The sequence below is a fragment of the Thalassophryne amazonica genome, chromosome 10 (assembly GCF_902500255.1).
Source record: "Thalassophryne amazonica chromosome 10, fThaAma1.1, whole genome shotgun sequence".
NCBI lineage: Eukaryota > Metazoa > Chordata > Actinopteri > Batrachoidiformes > Batrachoididae > Thalassophryne > Thalassophryne amazonica.
Genome location: NC_047112.1, coordinates 37,565,115 through 37,582,697, shown reverse-complemented (window position 1 = coordinate 37,582,697; position 17,583 = coordinate 37,565,115). Strand labels below are relative to the sequence as shown.

Genomic DNA, 17,583 nt, shown 5'->3' with positions numbered 1-17,583 from the left:
TGATTCGTCTTTGTATATCTAGACGATATCCTCATCTTCTCCCCGGACCCTGAGACCCATGTTAAGCATGTACGTCAGGTCCTGCAGCGGTTGTTGGAGAACCGGCTGTTTGTGAAGGGTGAGAAGTGCGAGTTCCACTGTGCTTCTTTGTCCTTCCTGGGGTTCATTATCTCCTCCAAATCCGTCGCTCCTGATCCGGCCAAGGTAGCGGCGGTGAGAGATTGGCCCCAACCGGTAAACCGTAGGAAGCTGCAACGTTCCTAGGTTTTGCCAATTTTTACAGGAGGTTCATTAAGGGCTATAGTCAGGTTGTTGGTCCCCTTACAGCCCTGACCTCCACAAAAGTCCCCTTCACCTGGTCGGATCGGTGCAAAGCCGCATTTAGGGAGTTGAAACACCGGTTTTCAACCTCACCAGTTCTGGTGCAGCCTGATCCTAACCACCAGTTTGTTGTTGAAGTGGATGCCTCTGACTCAGAGATAGGAGCCGTGCTGTCCCAGAGCAGGGAGTCCGATAATGTTCTCCACCCATGTGCCTACTTTTCCCGCAGGTTAACCCCTGCTGAGTGGAACTATGATGTTGGCAATCGGGAACTCCTGGCGGTGAAAGAGGCCCTCGAGGAGTGGAGACATCTGTTGGAGGGAGCTGTGGTCCCATTTGTGGTTCTCACTGACCATCAGAACCTGGAATACATCCAGACCGCTAAGCGTCTGAACCCCAGGCAAGCCTGTTGGTCATTGTTTTTCGGACGTTTTAACTTCAGGATCACCTACCGCTCCGGGACCAAAAACCAGAGGTCTGACGCTCTGTCCCGGGTGCACGAAGAGGAAGTTAAAACAAAGCCGTCGGATCCACCTGATACCATCCTGCCGGAGTCCACTATTGTCGCCACCCTCACGTGGGACATGGAGGAAGTAGTCAGGGAGGCCCTGATGCGACATCTGGATCCCGGAGGTGGATCACCTAACAGGCTGTACATCCCACCAGATGCACGGACTACAGTATTGCACGGTTCCAAGCTCTCCTGCCATCCTGGGGTGCGAAGAACTGTGGCAGTGGTCCAGCAGCGGTTCTGGTGGGTGTCAGTTGATGCGGACACCCGGGGTTACGTCCGGGCCTGTACCACCTGTGCCAGGGGCAAGGCCGTCCACCAACCCGAAAGAGGACTCCTCCAGCTGCTACCAGTGCCTCGTCGCCCCTGGTCCCACATCGGCCTGGACTTCGTCACGGGCCTCCCTGCGTCCCTGCGAGACTGCAGACCTCCTGGTCCACCACGTCGTGCGTCTGCATGGTATCCCAACGGATATCGTCTCGGATCGTGGTCCTCAGTTCTCCTCGCAAGTCTGGAGGAGTTTCTCTATGGAACTGGAGGCCACAGCGAGCCTGTCATCCGGGTACCACCCCCAGACCAACGGCCAAGCAGAGCGGGCTAATCAAGATCTGGAACAGGCCTTGAGGTGTGTTACCTCTGCGCACCCAACGGCCTGGAGTCAACATCTGGCCTGGATCAAGTATGCCCACAACAGCCAAATCTCGTCTGCCACCGGCCTCTCCCCTTTTGAAGTCTATTTGGGGTACCATCCCCCAATGTTTCCGGCCATGGAGGGAGAGGTCGAGGTCCCCTCGGTCCAGGCCCACCTCAGGAGATGCCGTCGGGTGTGGAAGACAGCCCGCTCTGCTCTCTTGAGCCCGGACGCGGGCGAAGGACCATGCAGATCGCCGACGAGCCTCTGCCCCAGCTTACCAGCCCGGCAGGAGGTTTGGCTTTCAATGAAGAACATTCCTCTGCACACGGACTCACCCAAACTCACCGACCGTTACATCGGACCATTTCCCATCCTGAAGGTCATCAGCCCTGCTGCAGTGAAGCTCAAACTCCCCTCTTCACTGCGGATCCATCCGGTGTTTCATGTGTTGAGCGCCTTGGGGCAACTGTTTGTTGTGATTTGGCGCTATATAAGAAAAAAATTGATTGAGTTGATTGATTGATGTGTTGAAAGTAAAACCATACCACACCTCGGACTTTTGTACCCCCGGACCGGCACCGCTTCCTGCCCGAATCATCGACAGCGAGGTAGCTTGGACAGTCCATAAGCTCCTCGATGTTTGTCGGAGGGGTCGGTGGTACCAATATCTGGTGGACTGGGAGGGTTACGGACCCGAAGAATGCTCCTGGGTGATGAGGAGCTTAATCTTGGATCCCGCTCTCCTGGCGGACTTCTACCAGCAACACCCCGACAAGCCGGGTCGGGCGCCAGGAGGTGCCCGTTGAGGGGGGATCCTGTTGTGTGGGCCGCCGAAGAGGAGGTACTGCTGGCTTCACCCAACCACTAACCATGAGTGAAAAAAAAAAGCTTTTGTGCTATCATTCATATTCTATGTTAAGTGGCCAAAAAAACTAAACTTCTGCCAGGGTATGTAAACTTTTGGCCCCAACTGTACATGTCTTTGTGTTATTTTATGAGAAATGGATGAAAATGCCCTATCTCACAATGTTGACAGGTTCATTTTATTTTAATTAAAGAAAAATTAACATCCTGGATCTACAGGGGTGGTGGCCAAGTGGTTAATGCTCTTGGTTTCAGTGCAGATGGATCCACACAAAAATTTATTGGGGTGTTTTGTTTTTGTTTGTTGTTTGTTTTTTGGCGGGGCAGGGGGCATGCTCAAACCCTCCACCAGGTAAAGATTGTTTCAATAGTTTTGAATAATACTTGTCACCAAATGACAGAGAATATAATGAACTTGGCACATGTTTATTTAGTATTGTTGACATCTTCAGTGGCATCCTCTGTCTAAATTAGAGCAGTGGGAACTTGCTCATTGTGTCACCGGCCCTATTTCTGCCTCATCCAAAGCTGCTGACTCAGGGGGCACAGGGCACACTTAAACAGTAGGAATACCCTTACCAAAAAATAGTACTGATAAGTATATAAAACATAAACTGGAAGTATACTTGAAACATACTTGTATGTACTACTTTTTGGTAAGGGTAATCATTTTTTAAGCTTTAGGATGGATCCGTGATTATTCCTGAGTTATGTCCTGTGATGTTAACCATGTTCTGATGCTTTTAACCACTTGTAGTATAGAAACAATTTTAGCATAATTTAAAAAACTTAAGCAAAGATGCTATAATTCTATATGATTATTATAATAATTTATTTATTTATTTTTCTTTGCTCACATCTTATTTAGTTCAAAGGTTGAGTAGTTTTTCAGTCTTGCTCCAGGGCACTTTGACACTCAGCAGAAATTACAATTGCAAACCTACTGACATTCTAATTTGTGTTCAACCTGCTCAATATGGCTTTATTTTATGAGTCTGATTAAAATTTTCTAAAACAAAAAAAGAAAAAAAAGTTAATTTTCAGCAACAGCCTCTCTTTGGGCATTTTTTTTGTATTTAACTCCTTACATGTGCACAGTTTCTGCAATCACAACCACAGAAGCCTATGAATCAGGTGTATTCAATTAGAGTTTGAGAAAATTTCTTCAAAGGTCCAGAACATCATAATGTCTAACATGCAATATGATTCAATGCCATATTAATATTTAAGTAGCTTTGTAGTTATATCAGTGTCTATATGTAGTCAATAATGACTGTCAAAAGTAAAGTTCAATACTATTTCAACTTCTTTTTCTTCTTCTTTCAGCTGCTCCCTTTACCGCAGATGTTTTCATCTCATAATGTCCTCTGCCACACCAATCGGCTGCATGTCCTTCATCATCTTCATCATTTGCCTCTTCTCCTCCTGCCTGGTGCCTCCATCCTCAGCATCATTCTCCCTATATACCCTGGGTGCCTCCTGCCTCCACTGCACGTGTCCCAACCATTTTAGTCTCACCTGTCTGACTTTGTCTGCAAACAGTCCAACTTGTGCTGACTCTCTGCTATCTGTTCATTCCTAATCCTGTCCATCCTCATCATCACTACCAAAGAAAATCACAGCATCTTCAGCTCTGTCTCCTGTCTTTTTGTTAGTGACAATGTCTTTAAGCCGTACAACATAGCTGGTCTCACTACTGTCTTGTAAACTTTCCTCTTCACTCTTGCAGATATTCTCTGGTCACAAATCACTCCTGCCACCTTTCTACACCCACTCCACTCTGCCTGCACTCTCTTCAACAATGTTTATTGTTAATTTTCACAATTAACTGGATGATACTCTATTAATAAAATATTAGTAATAATAGTGTTATTTTCTCATTTTAAGTAAAAGAAGGTTTGCATTAAAAAAATAAAGTGCTTAATTTTAGAAAAAAAAATAAGTGTAGTTTGAGTGACTTGGGTATTGAATGATTGTGTCAAGATTCTGGTGGACTGAACATATTTTGCTCTGAGAGCATGTATTTTCTGTGTCCTCAGTTCATATTTGAATGGGTATGATTGCTCAAAAGATTTGTGCTTTGTCTTGTAGTGATGCTTCACATTGCATCTTTTAATTATAACTACAATCTTGTAGCAGATTAGGCACATTTGTTTCAAACTCCCTGTGAGAAGCACAAATACAAGTTTGTCCAGTGTACATTAAAATCTTTCTCTATTTTTCTCATTTTAGAGAGCCTTTTTCCTTTTCAGACTTGTACCCCCTCATGATTTGGTGGCTCCCCTCATTCATCTCCATCTTGCACGGTAACTCAGTTTTGAGAGCTTCCCACTCCAGATTTACCATTCAGTACCATACTGTTTGAATTTCGTAGTGATTTTAAGTCCCTTCGGCTGCTCGTTTGTTTGCACTCGGGGTCGCCACAGCAGATTCAAGGTGGATGTTAATGATTGATGTAAATAAATTTCAAGACATGTTCAGTAACTTGGAAATGTTCACTTATTATCCATCCACTGACTTGTCTAATGAAAGCTGGCTGTAAAAGTGATGATTTGTGTTAACAATAGTACTTGTATTTAGCATGTCCAATTACTTATGACTTCAGAAAAAGGAGAGAATATAAAAAATGGCAGTAATTCCTAAGAGATTGTAATTTTTTAACGATTTCATTGAAGCTAAAAGTCTGCATTACAATCAAATCTTGATTGTTTCATTTAAGCTTCATTGTGTTGTTATACAGTGCTGAAATGGTGTCCAAATACTTATGGACCTAACTGTATACTTGATGCTTCAGACTTTGGAACTTTGTAGTGTAAACAGTTTGAATTGACAGCTGATATTAAAACAGTCACACAATTTAGGAAGGATAACAGGAATTATTATTTGAAGTTTTATTATGAATATAGAAAAATACATAAAAATACATAAAACATCAGAAATCTAACAAGCATTTAAAAAAAAATAAATAGTTCATAAATACTGAAATGTAAATACTGAAATGTTTCACAGTTCTGAAACAGTAAGTCACCACTGACATGAAGAAAGCCGGCTTCCCAGCATGTAACTGCAGAACAATATGTTCAATGTAAAACTCCCTTTGGAAGCAAATAAATACATTTTCAGACGTGTCTGAACATCACACAGGAAACACAATGGAACAAATCATCAAATACACAATACAGAGGTGTGAAATGTGAAGAATGCTTCGGAGCTCTAAATGAGGCTGTCGGTGCTGTTTTTATAGACTTGTGGTGGGACCTCGATGTCGGAATTACTGTCAAAAACAACACAACAGGAGAAGATGAACATGACAACTTCACACACCGATGCACATTTGATAGAAACACATGTTGCAGTTTTATGTTTACCTGTTCAACTCAAACTTGTTTCCCTTCCGCTTCAGTCGCTTCAGCAGCCACATCACCAGAGACAGGCCAGACAACGCCACGCCGGCGCCTGTTGTTGCTCCAATAGTGATGGTCTTAAGTGACAGTGTAGTAAAAGCTATGAAAACACACAAGACGTGAGCCTCGGTTCAAGAGATAATAACTTCCTTGAATATTTGCTTCTTTACTTTGATTTACCTTGGCAGACCGGTGTCGTTCCAGTCCAGTTGCCGTGATGATCACAAGTCAAAGTCTCTTGCCCGTGCAGTGTGTGGTCTTGACTACATGTGAAGGAGCACTGGGAGTTGTAGACAGGCTCAGCGTCTGAGCAGTTGACGAGACCATTATCAGGAGCCTCGAGCACAGAGCATCTCACCGCTACAATAAAGCACATGGACGCAAAGACGTTAGCCAACACCAAATGGACAAAATCATCATCCTCATCCGTTAGAGCAGCTATTACAGTTTGTGCCATTACATGTGTACCTGAGCAGGTAGGCGGGGTGGAGGTCCACTGGCCGGATTGTGCACACTCTGTGCTGAGTGCACCTTGGAGCTCATGGCCTTCATCACAGCTGAAGGTGCAGACTGTGCCGTACAGATGGGGAGCACCAGCTGAAACAGGTGAGGAGTGAAAAGGGGCCACACACCTGATCTGCCCTTGTGTCACATCCACAGGTGCAGGACACTCGATTGCTAAAAAAAAAAAAAAAATTGCTATTATTAAAAAGCAAAACAGTTCCAATGAATAAATAACCAGAAATAAGACTGGAACAAAGTATTTACAGAGGTGGCTCCAGAGGGGGGCCTTGCTGTGACTGTGGCACCCTCCCCCAAGAATTTAAGTAGCCCCATCAGAAAATTAGCATTTGTCTTTAAACATCCTCTATTTTTAAGACCCCTCTGGAGTTATGTATGTAATCACAGATTTGAATCACACCTTTGCATGTAGGTTTGTCTGCACTCCACTGTCCGTCCTCAGAACACTGAGTTGTTTTTGCTCCCAGAAGTTCAAATCCTGTATTACAGCTGAAGCTGCAGGTGATGCCGTAGCCAAACCTCACATCGCTGTCATCTCTGCAGCTGACAGAACCGTGTTCGAGCTCCTGCAGAGCGGGACACTGGACGGCTGCAGGTTCACAACACAAAAAGTAATCAGAAAGCGAAAACAACAAAACACACAGCTGTTGGTCACTGACACACACATGCTACTTACGTTTGCAGGAAGCTGTGTCTTCGCTCCAGCTCCCAGTCTCAGAGCACTGGGTGGTCGTTGATCCCTGCAGCTCAAAACCTTCATCACAGCTGAAGGTGCAGGTGGAGTTGGGCCGTAGGTCTGTGTGGCTGCAGAGACTGACCAGGTGAGCTCGGCCCTCCGGTTTCTGGCATCTGACGGCTGACACGGTAATAAGTTAATTTTGTGTTCTCGTCCCAAAGCGAGATCACTAAGCACTTCTTAGTCACCAAGAGAATACACTCTCACCTTCACAGTGAGGCAGCTCGTCGCTCCATACACCTGCTGATGTGCACGTCACTGTGCTCGCTCCCACCAGACGGTAACTTGGAGCGCAGGTGAAGCTGCAGATGCCCTCATAGCTGAACTTGCCTTCACCTTCTCCACAGCTGACAGAACCGTGCAGAAGCTCCAGGAGAGGAGAGCACTGGACAGCTGGAAAACACAACAGCACGTCAAAAAACAGACAAACAAAAAACCTTAAAATTTCTTATTTGAAATGTGAAGCAACTCTGAACGTACCAACACAGGAGGGCTGCGAGTCGTTCCAGCGTCCAGATGATTCACACTGCAGGCGGCTGGACTGGGCACCGATGAGCTCAAAGCCTTCATCACAGCTGAACACACAGCTGGACTGATAGCTGGAGGGGCCCAGAGGGTCCGAGCACTCCACGGAGCCTTTGTCTGGACGAGTGAGGGGCTCACACTGATCCACTGTGGGGGACATTTGGAGCACATTAAAGCGAGTTCTGACAGTGCGCTCTCTCACCATGTATGTTACGTGACGTGTCTTTGGCACTTACATTCACAAGTAGGGGGTGACTGGGACCAGGTTTTGGAGGCGGTGCATCTCATGGGTGTTTCTGTACTTAAGTGAAATCCTTCCTCACAAGAAAACTGGCACAGGGAGTCGTAGAAAAACTCTCCATACTTATCAGAACAGTGCACATGTCCTTTATTAGGGACTGTCACCTCGTGTCCGTCACACTGAACCACTGCCAAGAAAAAAGTGTGATTAAATATCAGTTATTTGCAAAGGTCTTGCAACATATTTAAAGCGTGACCCCTTTAATATACTTATGGTGTAAATCTCTCACCTTGATCGCACTTTTCTCCATAAAAGCCTTCAAAGCACTCGCACTTGTGACTGTTAATGGTCTCCACACATTCTCCGTGCAGGCACGAGTCCTCCTTACAGGCAGCTGGTGGGACAACATTTACAAATCGTGAGTCATTTTGGATGTTACACTGACAGACCCACGGACAAGAAGATCAAAGACACCTCTTCGATCTTGATCCGTGTCCTTCTCCTCACCTGTGTAGCACAGAGCGGTCTTCAACTTGTCGCACCTCTCATCATTCCACTTGCCAGGCTGCTGGTCTCGCTTCACATACATCTCCACGCAGTCCTCGTTCTTGCCTTGTTTGCTTCTTTGTTTGCCATTATTTGGTTCACCCTTCGCCCAGTTGGTTGCTTCTACCGTCAGAGCCTTGTTGGTCCCAACCCAGGTCCAAACGTTGTTGATCTTGCGGATCCCTATCCAGTAATACGTGCTCTTCTTGGGAAGCCAGCTGTTGAGATGTTTGATTTCCTCCTGGTTCTGGATGGCCACCATGTCAGTGTAGCTCTGCTGGCACCAGGCTCTGGCTTCCTCCCAGTTCATGGTGGTGTTAGAGTAATAATACGACCAGCACTCTACGCTGCACCACATGTACAGCACTGAGGAGGGAAGACACATAATACACGGTCAGTTAGGATGAATATTAGAACAAGTTAGACTTTCAAAGAAACCTGAAAATGGGATTCCATATTATATTTACATACTTGAGTAAAGAAAGGTGAGGCTCATCCATGACACCTTAGATTGGCCGGATTTAAGAAATCCAAAGTAGAAATCCTGTGAAAAACCCATAAAATAAAGTTTAAATGATGTCATATATGCATCACTGAAAGTAAAACAACCACATGAATAATCAATAATCAATGATAAACACTCACCATAAGTCGTATTCGTTGCAATCTGCAGGAGATATTTTGGTACTTGTTTACCCTCAGTGGACCGCTGTATGAAGTGATTCTGGTCTTGGTGTGCTCCTCTGCCAGCTTTTCTACACTTCATGGTTCCGGTCCAGGTTTCCTGGAAGTCTTCATTGCTGGTGGGTTTTTCACTGGAAATCCCCCCGACTCCTCTGCTCCTCCTAACCCCTCCCACTGGGGGGGGGGGGGGGGGGGTGTCCTGGAAATACTCCAGCTTTTCTTTTTATGGTCTCACTGTGGAGTAAATCGTCTGTTCTTATATTTATTATAGGCTTCATTAAAAAAACCTTTGGAATGATTAAAACAAAATCCAGTAAAGCTACAGTGTGTAAGACTTATGGGTGTTAATAGCAAAAATGGAATGTAACGTTCATAACCATCAGCTTAAAATGATCCCTTCATATCTATACAACCCCAATTCCAATAAAGTTGGGACGTTGTGTAAAATGTAAATAAAAACAGAAGACAATGATTTGCAAATCCTCTTCAACCGATATTCAATTGAATACACCACAAAGACAAGATATTTAATGTTCAAACTGATAAACTTTATTTTTTTGTGCAAATATTTGCTCATTTTGAAATGGATGCCTGTAACACATTTCAAAAAGCTGGGACAGTGGTATGTAATTGTTGAAGCTTTGTAGGTTGAATTCTTTCCCATTCTTGCTTGATGTACGACTTCAGTTGTTCAACAGTCCGGGGTCCCTGTTGTCGTCTTTTGCGCTTCATAATACGCCACACATTTTCAATGGGCATGTGTTGCTCTAAAACCTGGATGTACCTTTCAGCACTGATGGTCCCATCACAGATGTGTAAGTTGCCCATGCCATGGGCACTGACACACCCCCCATACCATCACAGATGCTGGCTTTTGAACTTTGCAATGGTAACAATCGATGGTGTTTTTCCTCTTTTGTCCAGAGGACATGACGTCCATGATTTCCAAGAACAATTTGAAATGTGGACTCATCAGACCACAGCACACTTTTCCACTTTGCGTTTGTCCATTTCAAATGAGCTTGGGCCCAGAGAAGGCGGCGGTGTTTCTGGATGTTGTTGATGTATAGCTTTTGCTTTTCATGGTAGAGTTTTAACTTGCACTTGTAAATGTAGTTAACTGACAATGGTTTTCTGAAGTGTTCCTGATCTCACGCGGTAAGATCCTTTACACAATCATGTCGGTTTTTAATGCAGTGCCGCCTGAGGGATGGAAGGTCACGGGCATTCAATGTTGGTTTTCGGCCTTGCCGCTTATGTGTAGAAAGTTCTCCAGAATCTCTGAATCTTCTGATTATATTATGGACTGTAGATGATGGAATCCCTAAATTCCTTGCAATTGAACATTGACAAACATTGTTCTTAAACTGTTGGACTATTTTTTCACACAGTTGGTCATAAAGTGGTGATCCTCACCCCATCTTTGCTTGTGAATGGCTGAGATTTTTGGGGATGATCATTTTATACCCAATCATGACACTCACCTGTTTCCAGTTAACCTGTTCACCTGTGGAATGTTCCAAACAGGTGTTCTTTGAGCATTCATCAACTTTCCCAGTCTTTTGTTGCCTCTGTCCCAGCTTTTTTGAAACATTTTGCAGGCATCCATTTTAAAATGAGAAAATAATTGCACAAAAACAATAAAGTCTGTCAGTTTGAACATTAAATATCTTGTCTTTGTGGTGTATTCAGTTGAATATAGGTTGAAGAGGATTTGCAAATCATTGTATTCTGTTTTTATTTACATTTCACACAACATCCCAACTTCATTGTAATTGGGATTGTACATGGGCCCCCTCACATGTTGATATCTTAGCGCATAAGTGACATTTATTTCACCTCTTGCATTTTGCAGAGCAGCCAGAAAGACTAAAAAAAGGTAAATGGTAAATGGACTGCATTTATATAGCGCTTTTCCATCTGCATCAGACGCTCAAAGTGCTTTATAATAATGCCTCACATTTACACATTTCTGTGACTACCCTGTATGTTTATGTTTCTATTCTATTTACAGTGGACTATCCAATGGTTTTACAGTGTTGATCAATCGGTTATTCATTGATTATTATCAAATCAAATCAATTTTATTTATATAGCGCCAAATCACAACAAACAGTTGCCCCAAGGTGCTTTATATTGTAAGTCAAAGCCATACAATAATTACGGAAAAACCCCAATGGTCAAAATGACCCCCTGTGAGCAAGCACTTGGCGACAGTGGGAAGGAAAAACTCCCTTTTAACAGGAAGAAACCTCCAGCAGAATCAGGCTCAGGGAGGGGCAGTCTTCTGCTGGGACTGGTTGGGGCTGAGGGAGACATGCTGTGGAGGGGAGCAGAGATCAATCACTAATGATTAAATGCAGAGTGGTGCATACAGAGCAAAAAGAGAAAGAAACACTCAGTGCATCATGGGAACCCCCCAGCAGTCTAAGTCTAAAGCAGCATAACTATCTCCTGATTGTTGTCTTTGGTGAAGCATACACTTGGATGCAAACTTAAAATGTGTTTTTTATACTATTTATAGGGGAGCAACAACTGATTACTCTTCTATTTTTCTTCTGGCTGCACAGCAAAATCCAAAAGGCAGAGTAAGTATGACCCTTTTGGGCAACTTTGTCATCGTAGAGGTGCAACATGTCAGCCTCCATGAGGGCTCCCACTCCCATGTAGATATGATGGACTCATTCTAAACTTATAAAAACACTGATACGTGTTGCAGGTAATTACACATTAATGAGCAATGATATATATAATTTTGTTAACGCCCTAAATCCGACATACTGTAGCTTTAATAAAACAGAAAATATATGTTTTTATTGTTTTAAAAATGATGATTTAGTGCATTTCAAATTTGTTATTTTACTTTGATGCAGAAACACTCGGTTGTTTCAGACTTTTCCACATGTATGATGGACAAACGACACTACATGATGAGTTGAGGCACATGACTCATTTAGTTACAGATTCACTTTAGAAAGTAGAAAGTGAAAACGACTGAAGCTGTGAAATCAGTGAATGAGGGATGTTCCCAGCGCCAAATATATTTCCACTGTTTATTCACTTCACAGGGATTTTTTTTTTTTTTAATTTTGTATGGTCTTATCTTTTGGCAACGCTGAAGAAGCTTTGCATGTTTGTAAAGTGATCTGGACCAAACACAAGGCCGCGTGGTGAAAACCCGCCAGGAATCAAGGCGACAGTGTGGAATTTATTTTCCATAGTTCAAAAATAAACTGACACCTCCTGTCAAAGGATGTGCACATCAAAAGAAGAAAGGCAGGTTGAACAATGTAATAACAGTTCATGCTTATCCTTTACGGGTATTTTGTAATGAGTCTCTTGGGAAAGGAAATATGTGGTGTCAGGAAAATAGGCACTTCTGGCTGCTTCTGTTTCCAGAAGTGACAGTTCACATCCTTCCTGTCGGACAGCAGCTATTGTTGCCTGACACCTCACAACCCCCCTCTCCCCCCGTCACAATCAAATAATCAGCATTAAACTCCAACACAGCCAGGTCTGAGGGAAATGTTCCATTGTAACTTTGATCAAAACATCTTAAACAGACTCGAACAGCTTTGTGTGCCATTTCTCTGAAGTTAGGGTTCCCTTTTACTCAAGATCACCACTAAGAGGTGCACTTACAGGTAAACCTATCATTATTAAATACTCAGGTTATGTCTGGGAACATGTAATGGTACCACATATTGCTGCTTCTACTACACTACCGAATTGGCTTGGGTACTGGATGGCAACCACTTGAGATGACAGCTGGTCAGTCCCCACCTCTTGAAAGTAGCTAGCCATCTGCTACAACCTGATGAAATGTAGTTACCCCCCGTCCCCAGCCTTCTCCAGTTGCTGGGGTCCTCAACACTGAGGCACATGGCCAACACAAGTGATACTCCTCATCTGTTTCTCCCTAAGTAACCACTCATTTGACACAAAGTAGTATTTTCATCAGTACCCATTGATCACCACGGAGACCTAGTACCAAAGACGCTCAGTGGTTTCCCTACGGTGACTGGTTCTTGCCTCCAACTCTCACAGCCACACAGTAAGAAGGGAAGCACCAAGACCTGGAAGACTTGTGCCATCTCTCTAAATTATAATCTCTTCCCAGGTGTCTCTTTGCCAAAGAAAGATGCTTAATTGCTTAATTTATCAGCTTAGTTTTTATTTCTTTTATGTTTATCCTTGCATAACAGTAGGATTTTAGATTATGTATTATTTTATTTATTTATTTATTCTTATTTATTTAATTTGTTGTCATTGTACAGCACTTGATTTCTCATATTGTGATGTTTCATGTTTAGTTCTGGTTCAGCATGGTAGGAGTGATTTTTGTATATTTGTTGTGGAAATTTCTATATTTTTTACATCCGCCAAGGATGTAATAAAATCATGGGCGTTTGTTTATTTGTCTGTCTGTCTGTTAGCAGGATTACGCCAAAACTACTGCATGGATTTTGATGAAATTTTCACCACAAATAGATATCAGTCCAAAGAAGAATCCATTAAAAATTTTGGAGGAAATCCAGATCTGAATCCAGATTCTGGATCAAGATTTCCCTTTATATATGCTTTGAAGGATTACATCAAAACTACTTCATGGATTCTCACCAAATTTGCACCACAGATAGATATTAGGGCATGGAAGACTCCACTGAATTTTGGAGGTGATCTGGATCCGGATTGGTGGACGCCAGAAATCTCTGCTTGCTCTTGTTCATACCTGTTTTTATTCTTCATGTTTTATGTGTGATGTCTTGATGCCTGCTGCACATCAATTTCCTTGGGATAGTAATAAAGTTGAAAGGGCAAGGCCACAGAGACATGACTATTACTGCCACAATAAGTGACTGTCTATACGCTCAACACTTTAACTGAATGCAGATACACTTTTGATGACATCCACAAAATCTCAATGTACTTTTCCGCATTAATGTTGCCATCATAGAAATGTAAACTGCCTTTGATACATCTGGATGGTCTCTTTTGTCTTTGGTCCAGAACACACGGCATCCATTTCTTCCCAAATAGATCTGCGACTGGGATACTGGTTCATCTGGCCACAGTACACATTTCCACAGTGTGATGCCTGTACCCAGATGCCTCTGAGTCCAAAAACATCAACACCACTTCTGGACAAGCCTTTTTTTTTTTTTTTTTTTTTTTGACACTGTAAAGTTTTAAGTGCTATTTCTGAAATATAATTCCATATAGTAGTGCTTAACAAAGGTTGCCCAAAGTGATACCTTGCCCATGTCAACTATCAATGAATGATGGCACTTGATGCAGTGCCATTTGAGGAATCAGACATTATGTGTGTTCAGCCCAGGCTTGCATCATTGCCCATTATGCACTGAAATTTCTTCAGGTTTCTTGAATTGCTGAATATTTTGCAGTGTAGAGGGAAAAATATACAAATCCTTTCCTCTCTTTCTTTGAGGAACATTGTTTTTGAACATTTCAACAATTTTCTCACACATTTGTTGAAAAACTTGAGATCTTCTGCCTATCATTGCTCAGACTTTTGTGGAAACTGATCATGACTACCAAATCATTTTTTTAACCATATCATGATTACAATCACCTGTTTGAAATAACATCATTATTTAAATGCAGGAAGGGATGTGTATTAAGTTAAATGAAGATGACCACACCAAACATGAAATATCTTCTGTTCATACTATCTGCAATGAAATAGAAGTCAAAGTAAATCTAAGAATTACTGCAGATATTTTTACCATTTCGTCCCACATTTTTCTGATTACACAGTGCATCGAGTAAGTCCTCACAGCACTTCACTTCTGCATTTTTTTTAACGTTACAGCCTTATTTAAAAATGGATGAAATTCTTCTCTTTTTTCTCAGAATTCTATACACAATACCCATAATGACAACGCAAAAAAGTTTTTTGTGATTTTATTAAAAATACAAAAAAAAACAAAAAAAAAAACAAAAAAAACAAACAAATAAACAAACAAAAAACTAAGACATCACATGCCCTGCGACAGACTGTCATCATATCCAAGGTGTACCCCGCCTCACCCAGTGACTGCTGGGATAGGCTCCAGCTCCCAATGACACCTTAATTGTAGTAAGCAGTTGAAGATGAGTGAGTAAGAAATCACATGTACATAAGCATTCATGCCTTTGCAGTGAAGCTCAAAATTGAGCTCAGGTGCATCCTGTTTCCACTGATCATCCTTGAGATGTTTCTACAGCTTGAGTTCACCTGTGGTAAATTCAGTTGAATGGACATGATTTAGAGAGGCACACACCTGTATACATATCAGATGAAGAATGAATGAATGAACTTGCAAAAATGTCAAAAAGCTTTTTTCACATTGTCATTATGGGGTATTGTCTGTAGATTATTTTTTTTAGTTTTAAATCATAAAAATAATTCTCTTTGGCATGACTACAGTTTTATTCGTTAGCCTTTAAATAAGGGATTCATAATATGACATTGCCAATACGATCAAAATTCACCCTGTCTGGAAAAAAATTAATAATTAATTCCCCTGAAGGGAAAAATTTCAAATGAAAAAAAAAATGGCCATGAACTACATTTGGTAGCGCTGACAGCGACACCATAGATCACGTATTGGCTTCCCCTGACTTGCGCGAGGGTTACTGGGAAGCACACAGCAACTGGCAGTCTTAATAGAGAAATGCACAGTGATATCAGCTGGCTGCCCACTCAAACAAAATAAGCCAAGATGGCGGAAAATGCTCTGAAACAGCTTATTTTTGTAAAACTCTAATGTGTGTTCTCATGTATTTTGTAAAGGTTATGGCGAAATAAACACTTCTAAATCTAAAAACGCTGTTCTTGTAAATAAATAGCACCTCTGAAGTGATTTACAAGACATCTTATGGATGTTAGCCTTTACACCCCATGTACGCGCATCATGCAAGGTCAAAGGTAACTTCCCGTAATCTCTAAACCTCATACATGCGCACACACGCTTCCTCCTGTGGACAGCATTAAAAGGAAAATAAAATATTTGTTATGGAATTTCCCCACAGGTAAAAATGAGCACTTCAAGAACAAATTACAAAAGTAAACCTTCAGCAGAAGCTAAGTTTTGTCCGTTTTATGAAATTTGTAAAGCCGTACAACTTTAAGTATTTTTTTTTTAAGAATTTTCAACAAGAAACAAAACAAAACAAAACAAAACACAAGCAATATGTGAGGAGAACACTCAGAGGATTCATATTTTAACGACTGAATGTATGCAGTTACCGCTTTCTGCCATTAGGGGTCGCCGGCATGCGAGTTTTCAGCGTGTCTGTGTCTTTAACAGGAAATGTCACGTGGTGTTTCTGATCCAGATAAAGCGTAAGTGATTGCACCATGTTGTCTGCTGTCGTCGGAAGAGCTGTGAGCAGTTCGAGTGTGTTCTGTGCCTTGAGACGAGCTGGAGTCACCATGGCCGAGTGTTTGGCTCCAATCCCTGATGTAGAAATCGATCCCGAGGGAACCTTTAAGTACATATTAGTCAGAGTGAAAGTAAAAGGTGACGATGGTGTGCACAAAGACATAGTGCGTGGCACCAAAAGTGCAGAGTATCACAGTAAGTTCCTTATTGCAGAGTGCAGAACGGTTGACGGCTTTTGTGGGGTTAATCTGGCAGTTTATAAAAGTTTTTGGGATGCAGCCTGCAGACGGCTCTGTGCAGTAATGTGCAAGTGCCAAAGAAAGTGCATGTGCTGCCAGGCTTTATAAATAGACCTGCTGCAAAAATTGGAACATCCACGAGGACAGGACTCAGGAGTCAGCTTGTCTTTTGATCGATCTGCATCGTTTTCAGATCACATATTTGAAAAGGTCAGTCCAGCTGTGGAGGCCTTAGGGATGGAGTGCAAGTGTCTCGGAGGAGGGAAGATAGAGCACAACAGCAAAGACAAAAAGCTGAGGGTGTTCGGAGAGTCCACTGTAAGTTTGCACGTGTGTGCACATTCACACAGAGGTTATGTGATATGTGACTGCGCCTCATGCTCTCTCTTTCTTCTCTCTGCCATGTTCAGGGTTATGGAAAGGCAGACCATTCTGTGTCAGCAGAGAAACTGAAGAACACCTTCACTGATTATGACATCACTTGGTCTGATGACAAAAAATAGGCTGTTTATTACATTTAATCTAAATTCAAATGTCTGCTTACAGTATGGGCTTTGATATGAACATGGCTTTAACTGATTTGTAACTCAGATTTGCAGTTGTTGCATTTATTTGTTTGCTTTTGTTGTGTGATATTGCATATTTGACCTTTTGGCAAATGCATAATAAAACTAACAAAATAATAAAGGTAAACAGTTAAAATTTTGCTTTATTCATTTTAAACTATAATGAGATTTACTTTTTTTTTTTACTTTAGTGTTTAAATCTACAGTGTAGGATATAGTGCCATCTAGTGGTGAAGTTTCATATTACATTATGCTGCCACCAGTTAGGGTTTTGTCAACCCAGTCTCACAGCAGTTCGTGGTGGCATTATGAAAAACGCATTCGGGTGATTCTTTAACTACGGGCACTATTGGCCTTGTAAATGTAATTTACACCACACCATTGCCTTACAATATAAAGCGC

At 42.3% G+C, this 17,583-nt stretch overlaps 2 protein-coding genes across 2 annotated transcripts; one reads left to right on the top strand and one right to left on the bottom strand.

Annotated features, from left to right (window-relative positions):
* Positions 1-5,201: 5,201 nt before the first annotated feature.
* Positions 5,202-9,064, bottom strand: sele (selectin E). The gene is made up of 13 exons (XM_034179815.1): positions 8,950-9,064; positions 8,776-8,848; positions 8,266-8,670; positions 8,048-8,152; positions 7,754-7,945; positions 7,473-7,664; positions 7,200-7,385; positions 6,933-7,112; positions 6,657-6,845; positions 6,203-6,412; positions 5,915-6,094; positions 5,699-5,834; positions 5,202-5,604 (listed from the first exon to the last, which is right to left on the bottom strand). The coding sequence occupies exons 1-13, from the start codon at positions 8,950-8,952 to the stop codon at positions 5,544-5,546; spliced, it is 2,112 nt and encodes a 703-aa protein (XP_034035706.1). The 5' UTR covers positions 8,953-9,064; the 3' UTR covers positions 5,202-5,543.
* Positions 9,065-16,336: 7,272 nt separating this feature from the next.
* On the top strand, positions 16,337-17,156 carry si:dkey-51e6.1 (uncharacterized protein LOC558617 homolog). Its single transcript, XM_034180824.1, has 3 exons — positions 16,337-16,571; positions 16,809-16,933; positions 17,026-17,156. Exons 1-3 carry the CDS (start codon positions 16,352-16,354, stop codon positions 17,116-17,118), a joined length of 438 nt encoding a protein of 145 aa, XP_034036715.1. The 5' UTR covers positions 16,337-16,351; the 3' UTR covers positions 17,119-17,156.
* Positions 17,157-17,583: the final 427 nt, after the last annotated feature.

What these genes read in the sequence shown, in the direction of transcription:
- si:dkey-51e6.1 (XM_034180824.1), top strand. Translation starts at nt 16,352, where the DNA reads ATGTTGTCTGCTGTCGTCGGAAGAGCTGTGAGCAGTTCGAGTGTGTTC. An exon ending in CAAAAGTGCAGAGTATCACA is followed by an intron (nt 16,572 to 16,808) that starts GTAAGTTCCTTA and finishes CATCGTTTTCAG; the next exon opens with ATCACATATTTGAAAAGGTC. An exon ending in GGGTGTTCGGAGAGTCCACT is followed by an intron (nt 16,934 to 17,025) that starts GTAAGTTTGCAC and finishes TGCCATGTTCAG; the next exon opens with GGTTATGGAAAGGCAGACCA.
- sele (XM_034179815.1), bottom strand. An exon ending in GTCACCCCCTACTTGTGAAT is followed by an intron (nt 7,665 to 7,753) that starts GTAAGTGCCAAA and finishes TGTCCCCCACAG; the next exon opens with TGGATCAGTGTGAGCCCCTC. An exon ending in AGACACAGCTTCCTGCAAAC is followed by an intron (nt 6,846 to 6,932) that starts GTAAGTAGCATG and finishes GTGAACCTGCAG; the next exon opens with CCGTCCAGTGTCCCGCTCTG.